The sequence below is a fragment of the Hemitrygon akajei genome, chromosome 6 (assembly GCF_048418815.1).
Source record: "Hemitrygon akajei chromosome 6, sHemAka1.3, whole genome shotgun sequence".
NCBI classification, from domain to species: domain Eukaryota; kingdom Metazoa; phylum Chordata; class Chondrichthyes; order Myliobatiformes; family Dasyatidae; genus Hemitrygon; species Hemitrygon akajei.
In genome coordinates, this window is record NC_133129.1 from 104,141,276 (window position 1) to 104,153,384 (window position 12,109).

Below are 12,109 nucleotides of genomic sequence, written 5' to 3' on the forward strand. Positions count from 1 at the left end.
TTTAAACCCTCCCCAAAAGCTCTTGCAAACCTGCCAGCAAGGATATTGGCCTCTCTCAGCTTCAGTTATAATGTGTCCCTTGTGTACAGATCATACCTTCTCCAGTAGAGATTCCAATGATCGAGAATCCTGAAAGCCTGCCTGGCCCCCCGCATCAATTCCTCAGCCACACATTCATCTGCCAAATTATTTACTGGTGCATGGCACAGGCAGCAATCCAGAGATCACTACCCTGGAGGTCCTGCTTTTCAGCTTTTTCCTAACTCTCCAAGTTCTCTCTCTTTAGGACCTCTCCTCTTTTCCTACCTATGTCGCTGGTACCAAAAGGTATCACAATTTCTAGCTGCTTGCTCCCTTTAGAATGCTATGGATGCTATCTGAGACGTCTCTGACCCTGGCATCTAGGAGGCAACATACCATCTGGTGTCACTATCGCATCCACAGAATCTCCTACCGGTTCCTCAATTTATGGAATCCCCTATCACTACTGCAGTCCTCTTCTCCCCACTGCCCTTCTGAGCCCAACATAATCCAAAGTGGTATACCTGTTAAGAGAACAGCCACAGGGGTACTCTGCACTGGCTGCCTATCTCCTTTCCCTCTCCTGATGGTCACCCAGTTACCCGAGTCCTGAATCTTGGTTGTTACTACCTCCCTGTATTGCTTGTTGATCAGCTCAGGCTCCTGAATAATTTGGAGTTCATCCAATTCCTTTTCACAGTCTGAAAGAGGTTACATCTGGATGCATTTCTTGCAGGCGTAGACACTGTCGACTCTGCCTTCCCACGTCCTGCAAGAGGAGCATTCTACTATCCCAGCTGGCATCCTTACTGCTCTAACTGTGCAATGAGAAAGAAAGAAAAATTAAACAAAAAAGGTCCACCTATAGCTTTCACCTTTCCTCGCTGAAACCTCAATGAGACAAAGCCAGAACTCTATAGGGGGATAAAAGGATATAAGATCAACCAGGATCTTACTGAACACCGGACTCAGTATGAGGGACCAAATGGCTATTCTGACAAGTTGGCCGGAACATTTCCCACGCTGTGACTGACTACAGCTCAAAACTTCCTCAATGGCTGCAAGTTATTTTGGAACAAGCCTAAGCAGTGAAAGGAAAAGCTTTATTACCTTGATGTGCTTCACAGTCTGCTTGCGTCGGTCATACCAGAAACCGTAATCGATCCAGAGCCTCAGCAGCTCCAGGGGTGGTTGGGAGCCGAATGTGTCTTTGGCCGGCATATTCAAGTCATCCATGAAGGTGATGAGCCTCTTGCCAGCAAGAGGAACGTAAACACCTTTGGTTCTCTTTTCCACACGGCTCTCGATGATTTCCTGGACGTTATTAGATGTAGTCTGTGAAAAAGAGTGAAGAGTCAGGAATCACATTAACAATGCCAAAGGAACCATGCCATGATCCACTTTCCCATTATCTCTAGCATCTCTGCCCCTTTGGCTTTCCAGCTGTCCATCCTCAATTTTGAGATCCTAAAAGATCAGCAATCTCTTTCCTCAGTTCCTTAAGTATAATCTGGGGTGTATCCCATCTAGCCTGGTGACCTATCCATCCTAATGTTTTTCAAAAGTTCCAGCATATCCTCTTTCATAACATCAACATGTTCAAGCAAATCAGCCTGTTTTACACTGTCCTCACTTACATTAAGGTCCATTTCACTGGTGAACATTGAAGCAAAGAATTCATTAAGGACCTCCCTACCTGCTCCAGCTCCAGCTCCAGACATGTTTCCTCTACTATCCCTGATCAGTCCTACCCTCACTCTGGCCATCCTCCTATTCTTCACATATGTGTAGAATGCCTTGAGGTTTTCCTTAATCCTACTCACCAAGGCCTTCTCATGCCACCTTCTCGCTCTTCCAAGTGCATTCTTTAGTTTCTTCTCTCTAACTTGCAAGTCTCCAGACCCTATCTGATCCATGTTTCCTTAACCACACCATTCAGCTTTTTCCTTCTTATCTGCACCTAGACTGCTCTGATATTAACCAGCTCTGAAAGTTACAGGTTACACCTACAATCTTGCTCTACAAAGTCCTGCCTAGGCTCTTGAGCATCACCATTACCTTTTGTTTAAACCTAAGCACAGATTTCACTATGAAGAGAACTGAAATCTATCCATGGTTGAGAACTCCACTCAACCTTCCCTTCGACCAGGAGCTTCTGGACCATGAATGTTCATTAGGTTCACACTCAGCTGCAACCAATCCATTACTTGATCTTTTTTATGTGAAGTTATGGTCGCCAGCCTACAGGAAAAATATTGATAATAATGTCAGAGAACTTTATTCCTAAGCATGGGAGAATGAATGATGGTCTGATAGAGGTATACAAAATTATAGGGTAAATGCAAGCAGGCTTATTCCACTGAGGTTGGGTGAGTCTAAAATTAGAGGTCATAGGTTGACGGTGAAAGATGAGATGTTTAAGGGGAACCTGAGGGGGAATTTCTTCACTCAGAGGGTGATACAAGTAGAAAATGAGCTGCCAATGGAAGTGGTAGATGCCGGTTTGACTGCAACTTTTAGGAGAAGTTTGGTAAGTACATGGAAGAAGAACTTCATTGTCTTATATCCACTGTGCAGTGGGAGAAAATTTTACTATTAGTCAATTCGTCCTCTATTTGTGCTAAACATGCCCTAATACAATTTAAGGTTGTACATAGAGCTCATATGTCTAAGGATAAACTTGCTCGATTTTACTCTCATGTTAATCCAACCTGTGACAGATGTCATTCTGATGTTGCTTCATTGACCCATATGTTTTGGTCTTGCCCTTGTTTACAAAATTACTGGAAAGATATTTTCAGTATTATTTCAAGAGTTCTGAATATCAATTTCCAACCGCATCCTTTTACTGCAATTTTTGGTTTACCAATGGTGGATAATAGTCGTTTATCCTCTTCATCTCGACGAATGATTGCATTTGTTACATTAATGGCTAGAAGATCTATTTTATTGAATTGGAAAGAAATTAATCCTCCAACTATATTTCAGTGGTTTTCTCAAACTATCTCTTGTTTGAGCTTAGAAAAAATTAGAAGTGTTGTCTTTGATCCTTCAGTTAAATTTGAAGAAACTTGGAGACCATTTATTCAATATTTTCATGAGTTAAATTGTCTTTTCCCAAACCTCACTTTGATTATCCTTAATTATTTGGATGGAGGTTCGGAGTTATTGGCACTACTGTATGTATTTAACATTATGCAATGGCCCATGTTGGTTAGTGTTCTTTTTTCCTCTTTTTTTGGGTTTTTTTTCTTTTTGTTTCTTTTGTTCATAAATACTATGAGTTTGGGAGGCTATATATATTGATTATTATATATTTGAATGTCTACTTAAACTATTAATTATGTACTCTCAAACACTTTGTATTGATGTTTCATTTATGTTTGTTTAAAAAATTAATAAAAAGATTTAAAAAGAAAGAAAGGTAAGTACATGGATGAGAGGGTTGTGGTCCAAGTGAGGGTTGATGGACCTAGGCAGAATAACAGTTCAACAAGGATTAGTCAAAGTCAAAATCAATTTATTATCACATTATTAGCTCTACCTTGAGATTCATTTTCTTACAGGCATTCATGGGACAATAAATACAATAGAATTTATTAAAAGCTATATATAAACAAAGACTGACAAACAGCGTGCAAAAGACAACAAATTGTACATATGAAAAAATACCTGGAACATTGTAAAATCTTTGAAAGTGAGTCTGCAGTTTGTGGGATCATTTGAGAGTTATAGTGAGTGAGGTTATCCACACCAGTTCAGGAGCCTGATGGTAATTGGCCAAGGGACCCGTTTCTGCACTGTAGTGCTCTCTGATCTATGTTGATTTTACAAGGTGAGGATATTGCCAGGAAGGCCAGCATTCACTGTCCATTCCCCATCTGCTTGAGAAGGTGGTAAACCTCCTTCCTGAACCTGGGCAGACCACGCGCGTGAAGCTGCCATGGTGTCATTTCAAGAGAAGGTGCATGATTTCAACTCAGTACTGATGGAAGAACAGCAATAGATCTCCACATCAGAAAGGGTAGTGGTAGCTGGGGTCCCATGTCTCAGTCCCTCTGGTCTTCTACAGCAGCTGAACTTTGGAGCTCTTTACCCACAACATGAGAAAGATGTCAGGGAGATGATTCTGCCTTAGACAGAACAATGGGGCTAAGGCAGCTGGAGGGGTTACATTAAAAGAAGTACAACACAGGAACAAGCCCTTCAGCCCACAATGTTCTGCTGAATTAATTTAAATTAATAATAACCATATAACCATATAACAATTACAGCATGGAAACAGGCCATCTCGGCCCTTCTAGTCCGTGCCGAACGCTTACTCTCAACTAGTCCCACCTACCTGCACTCAGCCCATAACCCTCCATTCCTTTCCTGTCCATATACCTATCCAATTTTTTTTAAATGACAAAATCAAACCTGCCTCTACCACTTCTACTGGAAGCTTGTTACACACAGCTACCACTCTGAGTAAAGAAATTCCCCCTCATGTTACCCCTAAACTTTTGCCCCTTAACTCTCAACTCATGTCCTCTTGTTTGAATCTCCCCTACTCTCAATGGAAAAAGCCTATCCACGTCAACTCGATATATCCCCCTCATAATTTTAAATACCTCTATCAAGTCCCCCCTCAACCTTCTATGCTCCAAAGAATAAAGACCTAACTTGTTCAACCTTTCTCTGTAACTTAAGTGCTGAAACACAGGTAACATTTAGTAAATCTCCTCAGTACTCTCTCTAATTTGTTGACATCTTTCCTATAATTCGCTGACCAGAACTGTACACAATTCTCCAAATTTGGCCTCACCAATGCTTTGTACAATTTTAACATTACATCCCAATTCCTATACTCAATGCTGTGATTTATAAAGGCCAGTATACCAAAAGCTTTCTTCACCACCCTATCCACATGAGATTCCACCTTCAGGGAACTATGCACCATTATTCCTAGATCACTCTGTTCTACTGCATTCTTCAATGCCCTACCATTTACCATGTATGTCCTATTCGGATTATTCCTACCAAAACGTAGCACCTCACATTTATCAGCATTAGACTCCATCTGCCATTTTTCAGCCCACTCTTCTAACTGGCCTAAATCTCTCTGCAAGCTTTGAAAACCTACTTCATTATCCACAACACCACCTGCCTTAGTATCATCTGCATACTTACTAATCCAATTTACCAGCCCATCATCCAGATCATTAACGCATATGACGAACAACATTGGACCCAGTACAGATCCCTGAGGCACACTACTAGTCACCGGCCTCCAACCTGACAAACAATTATCCACCACCAGTCTCTGGCATCTCCCATCCAGCCACTGTTGAATCCATTTTACTACTTCAATATTAATACCTAACGATTGAATCTTCCTAACTAACGTTCCGTGTGGAACCTTGTCAAAGGCCTTACTGAAGTCCATATAGACAACATCCACTGCTTTACCCTCATCAACTTTCCTAGTAACCTCTTCAAAAAATTCAATAAGATTTGTCAAACATGACCTTCCACGCACAAATCCATGTTGACTGCTCCTAATCAGACCCTGCCTATCCAGATAATTATATATACCATCTCTAAGAATACTTTCCATTAATTTACCTACCACTGATGTCAAACTTACAGGCCGATAATTGCTAGGTTTACTCTTAGAACCCTTTTTAAACAATGGAACCACATGAGCAATACGCCAATCCTCCGGCACCATCCCCATTTCTAATGACATTTGAAATATTTCGGTCAGAGCCCTGCTATTTCTACACTAACTTCCCTCAAGGTCCTAGGGAATATCCTGTCTGGACTTATCCACTTTTATATTCTTTAAAAGCTCTAGTACTTCCTCTTCTTTAATCATCATAGTTTCCATAACTACCCTACTTGTTTCCCTTCCCTTACACAATTCAATATCCTTCTCCTTAGTGAATACCGATTAAATCAAATGGCTAACTAAAGTAAACCCTCCACAATTTCTATTTCCTTACATTCCTGTGCCCATCTAAAAGCCTCTTGAATGGCTTTATTGTAACTGCCTCCTTCAGCACCACCCCAGGTAGCTACCTCTTTCTGTTTAAAAATTTGCCCCATACATCTCATTTGAACTTACCCCCTCAAATACATGCCCTTCTGTATTAGACATTTTAACTCTGGGAAAAAGATGCTGTCTGTCTACTCTATCTATGCCTCATAATCTTATGAACCACTGTCATATCTTCTTTCAGCCTCCTCCACTCCAGAGAAAACAACCCAATTTGTTCAACCTTTCCTTATGGCTCATACCCTCTAATCCCAGCAGCAGCCTGATGAATCTCTTCAGCACCCTCTCCAAAACCCCCACATCTTTCCTGTAATGGGGGTAACCAGAACTAAACATTCTACAAGCAAACAAACCAAGTATTTTACAAATAAACAACTTGCTCTACAAGTATGTGAAGAGCAAGAGGTTGAGCCATGTGAGAACAGAACCAATCAGGTGTGATAGTAGAAACATGTGCTTGGAGCCAGAGGAGATAGCGCAGGTACTTAATGAATACTTTGCTTCAGTGTTCACCAGTGAAAAGGACCTTGGCAATTGTGGGGATGACTTAAAGTGGACTGAAATGCTTGAGCATATAGACATTAAGAAAGAGGGTGTGCTGAAGCTTTTGAAAATCATTAAGTTAGGTAATTCACCAGGACCCAATGAGACCCAGGCTACTATGAGAAGTGAGGGAGGATTTTGCTGAGCCTCCTGTGATGATCTTTGCGTCAGCAATAGGGATGGGAGAAGTATTGGAGGACTGGAGGGTTGCAAATGTTGTTCCCTTGTTTTAGAAAGGGAGCTGAGATAACCCAGGAAATTACCAACCAGCGAGTCTGACTTCAGTGGTGGGCAAGTTGTTAGAGGAAATCCTGAAAGGCATGATTTATGTGCATTTGGAGAGACATTATCTGATTAGGGATAGTCAGCATGGCTTTGTCAAGGGCAGGTTGTGCCTTACGAAACTGATTGAATTCTTTGAGGATATAACAAAACACATTAATGAAGGCAGAGCAGTGGATGTAGTGTATATGGATTTCAGCAAGGCATTTGATAAGGTTCCCCATGCTAGGCTCCTTCAGAAAGTAAGGAGGCATGGGATTCAAGGAGACCTTGCTTTGTGGATCCATATTTGGCTTGCCCACAGAAGGCAAAGGTGGTTGTAGATGGTTCGCATTCTACATGGAGGCCAATGACCAGTGGAGTGCCTCAGGGATCTGTTCTGGGACGACTCCTCTTTGTGATCTTAATAAATGACCTGGATGAAGAAGTAGAAGGGTGATTAAGTAAGTTTGCTGATGACACAAAGGTTGGAAGTGATGTGCATGGTCAGAAGGGTGGTCAGAGTTTACTGTAGGACATCGATACGATGCAGAACTGGACTGAGAAGTGGCAGATGGACTTCAACCCAGATAAGTCTAAAGTGGTTCATTTTGGTAGGTCCAATTTAAAGGCAGAATATAATATAAATGGTAAGACTCTTGGTAGTGTGGAGGTTCTGAGAGATCTTGCGGTCCATGTTGATAGGACACTCAAAGCTGCTGTGCAGGTTGACAGTGTCGTTAAGAAGGCATATGGTGTGTTGGCATTCATCAACCATGGGATTGAGTTCAAGAGTCGTGAGGTAATGTTACAGCAATACAAGACCTTGGTCAGACCTCACTTGAAGTATTATGTTCAGTTCTGGTCACCTCACTTCAGGAAGGATGTTGATACTGTAGGAAGAGTGCAAAGGAGATTTACAAGGATGTTGTCTGGATTGGGGAGCATGCCTTACGAGAACGGGTTGAGTGAACCTAGCTTTTTCTCCTTGGAGTGACGGAGGATGAGAGATGACCTGATAGAGGTTTATAAGATGATGTGAGGCATCGATAGTGTGGATAGACAGAGGCTTTTTCCCAGGGTTAACACAAGAGGGCACAGTATTAACGTGCTTGGAAATAGGTACCTAGGGGACGTCAGGAGTAATTTTTTCCACACAGAGTGTGGTGGACGTGTGGAATGCACTGCCAGTGGAGGTGGTGGAAGTGAATACAATAGTGTCTTTTAAGTGCCTCTTAGAGCATGACAGCACAGAAACAGGTTCTTCAGTCCATCTAATCCACACAAAACTATTATTCTGTCTAGTCCCATTGACTGCCCCAAACCACAGCCCTCCATGCCCCTGCCATCCATGTACTTATCCAAACCTCTTAAATGGTGCATCCACCACTTCCACTGGCAGTTCATTCCACACTCATACCACTGTCTGTGAAGAAGTTGCCCTTCAAGTTCTCCTTAAATATTGCACCTTTCATCCTTAACCTATGACCTCCAGTTCTAGTCTAATATAGTAGTATCAGAATTATTACCACCAGCATGTGTCGTGAAATTTGTTAACTTAGCAGCAGCAGTTCAGTGCAATATATAATATAGAAAAAAATAATAAGTAAATCAATTACAGTATACACATATTGAATAGATTAAAAGGCATGCAAAAAACAGAAATAATATATTTAAAAAATGAGGTAGTGTCCATGGGTTCAATGTCCATTTAGGAATCAGATGTCAGAGGGGAAGTAGGCAGCCATCGATCTCAGGGATCATAGGTTTGCACCCTTGGTGGATTGTGTCTTCTCCAGGGTGCAAGCCTGCACAGGAAGATTTGAAGAACCGGCTGTTGCCCATGCAGCGGGATCCCCTCTCCACGTCACTGATGTTGTCCAAGGGAAGGTCAAGCACCGATACAGCTTGGCACCGGTGTCATCGCAGAGGGTGCCAGAGTGAAGTTGTAAACATCAAACTGCCTTAGGGACCCCGGCTCCAGATTTCTTCCTCACGGTTTACTCCCGAAGCCCTTCCCATGGGTGGTATGGCCGCAAGGCAGTAGAGGTTTAAAATCAGAGTTTTCCTTCTCCTAGGTGGGCTGACGAGTCTCATGTAACCTCAGTGGAAAAAGCCTGCTTGCATTTACCCTATTTATAGCTCTCATAATTGTGTATACCTCCCCTCATTCTTCTACACTCCAGGAAATAAAGTCCTAACCTATTCAGCCTTTCCTTATAACTCAGGTCCTCAAGTCCCAGCAACATCCTTGTAACTTTTCTCTATAATGCCGTGAATAAGGTGGAATTTTCCTTACCTGAGCAGACATGTTGACAGTCAGTATTGACCATGTAACTGAATCAAGGCTCTGAAGTGCATTCTGAGCCACTGAGGTCTTTCCCGTGCCCACAGGTCCAACCAGCAGCACTGGGCACTGGTTGGACACCAGGCTGGTGACCAGGAAGTTGTAGCGCACCGTATCCACTGTGGGGACAATGATTTTGTAGAAAGGCAGGCTGTGGGAGAGAAAGAAAGCATTATAGTACAACAGAGCAAGATGTCAGATAGCTACTGTGTAACAGAATGACTTTAACACTGAGTAACACTCCTGAAACACAAGAGATTCTGCAGATACTGGAAATCCAGAGCAACATACACAAAATGCCAGAAGAACTCAGGAGGTCAAGCAGTGTCTATGGAAGGAATCATCTCCCCCACCCACTCACTTTCCCCCTCACCTATCACCTGCTAGCTTTATCGTTTCCTCCCCCACCTTCTTATTCTGGCTTCTTCCTCTTCCCAGTCCTCATAAAGGGTCTCAGCCCAGAATATCAACAGTTTATTCCCCTCCATAGATGCTGCCTCACTTGCTGAATTCCTCCAGTGTTTTGTGTGTTGCCCCTCTCTAGAGCCTTTTCCAAAACATTTCGAGAGACTCAACTTGTCAGAGGGGACACCATTGCTGGGGTAACAACGTAGAGGAAGGGCCACAATGTCATGGGGGTAGGGGGGCAGTTTTAAAGGAGCTTCCACTAGAGGGGCTGAGATGAGGGAAGGAGCTGGAGTTGCAGCTGAACGTCCTTCAGCTCATATGGGAGAAAGAAGAGATGATAGACAGGGAGGTAATCACTCCTTAGGTGCAGGAGACAGGTACCTGGGTGACTGTCTGGAAAGGGAAAGAGAATAGGTAGCTTGTGCAGAGTCTCCTTGTGGCTGAACCCCTCAAAGATATGTATACCACTTTGGATACCATTGGTGGGGGTGCAGCAAATGGTTCTCTGTGGATCAGAAGGGAAGAGGTGAGAACAGGAGTGCAGTAGCGATAGGGGATTCCACAGTTAGATGGGAGATTCTGTGGACGTAAAAGAGATACCGGGATGGTATGTTGCCTCCCAGATATCAGGTCAGGGATGTCTCCAATCATATCCACAGCATACTAAAAGGGGCTGAGTAAGCAGCTGGAAGCTGTGTTACAACACAAGTAGAAAAAGGGAGGAAGTCCTGAAAAGTGAATATAGAAGTTAGGTAGATAGCTGAAAAGCAGGATCTTCAGGGTAATAATCTCTGGAATGCTGCCTGTGCCACATATCAGTGTGGGTAAGAATAGAATGATTTAGTGGCTGAATGCATGGCTGAGGGCAGTGTTTCAGATTTCTGGATCATTTTGATTTATACTGGGGAAGGAATGACCAGTACAAAATGGATGGGTAATACCTGAACCCAAGAGAAACCAATATCCTTGTGGGCATGTTTGTTAGAGCTGTTAAGGAGAGTTTAAATGAATTTGGCAGGGAGAATAGGAACTGGGGAGATAGGGCAGAGGATGGGGTAATTGGTATACAAGCAGATCCAGTGTTTGAGATCGTGAGGAAGGACAGGCAGATGTTAAGGCAAAACTACACAGAATAGGATGAGTTGAAGTGCAACATGGGGCAAAATCAAAGAGGGTGAGGAATATAAGGCTAAAGTTGTCATAGTTAAATGCACACAGTGTATGGAATAGGTACAGAGTAGGGTAGATAATCTAGTAATGCAGTTAAAGATTGCCAGGTGTGAAGTTGCGGGCATCACTAGGTCATTATCATCCAAGGATTCACATTGTATCAAAAGGACAGGCGGGTAGGCAGAGTGGTTAGGGTGGTTCTGTTCTAATGAAAGAGGAGCTGGCCAAAGTTGATTGGAAGGGGACACTAGCAGTGATGACAACAGAGCAGCAATGGCAGAAGTTTCAGGGAGCAATTTGGAATGCAGAGTAGATTGCAGGAAAGATGAAGAAGTATTTTGAAGGGTGGATGACACAATCGAGGCTGACAAGGGAAGTCAAAGACAGCATAAAAGCAAAGGCAAGGGGCAACAAAAAGTGGGAAGTTAGAGGATTGGGAACCCTTTAAAAACCAACAGAAGTAAACTAAAAAAGTGATAATGAGAGAAAAGCTAGCCAATAATACAAAAGAGGGTATCAAAAGGTATTTCAGATATCAAGGGCCTTGTAAAAGTATTTTATTCCCAACCTTTAGTTCACATAAACGAGTATTACAACCAGGGATTTTAATCAATTTAACTGAGAAATTTGATGTGTGAAACACATACTCCTTTTTCTACGGCGGATCCCAAAAAACAGTGAAAATAGTAAAGCATGAAAAATTAAAAAATCAAAAACTGGAATGTCAGCAGTTCAAAAGTATTCATCCCCCTTAGTTCAGTACTTAGTTAAGCCACCTCTCAGAGCTATTACAGCCTTAGTCTTCTTGACTAAGTCTCTATTAGCTTTGCACAACATGAGGGAGAAAGATTTTCCCATTCCTCCTTGCAAAACTGTTTAAGCTAGCCTTACGACGGGCCCATGGATAAAATTAAAATGGCCTGGGAGCAGGATTTAAATATCTCCTTATCAGCCTTACGACAGGCCCCTGTGGATAAAATTAAAATGGCCTGGGAGCAGGATTTAAATATCTCCTTATCCGAGGAGAGCTGGGACTCAGTTCTCAAATCGGTTAACTCAACCTCTCTTTGTGCTCGCCATTGCCTTTTACAGTTTAAGATTGTTCATAGAGCCCATATGTCTAAATCTAAACTATCTCGATTCTACCCTGGCATTAGTCCACTCTGTGATAAATGCAAGAGGGGCGTGGCCTCTCTCATCCATATGTACTGGTTCTGTCCTAGCTTGGAGAAATTCTGGAAAGATGTCTTCACTACGTTATCGTGCATTCTGAATCAGCACCTAGAACCAAACCCCTTAATTGTTCTGTTCGGTTTTTG

At 42.5% G+C, this 12,109-nt stretch overlaps 1 protein-coding gene across 1 annotated transcript in view; it reads right to left on the reverse strand.

The window, feature by feature from the left end:
- The window catches only part of dnah2 (dynein, axonemal, heavy chain 2), a 497,351-nt gene that overhangs the window by 157,929 nt on the left and 327,313 nt on the right, over nucleotides 1-12,109 (reverse strand). The window contains exons 49-50 of the mRNA XM_073049044.1: nucleotides 9,165-9,363; nucleotides 1,132-1,356 (exon numbers count right to left, since the gene is read on the reverse strand). Coding sequence (XP_072905145.1) covers nucleotides 1,132-1,356; nucleotides 9,165-9,363 — 424 coding nt within the window. The remainder of the gene's footprint in view (nucleotides 1-1,131; nucleotides 1,357-9,164; nucleotides 9,364-12,109) is intronic.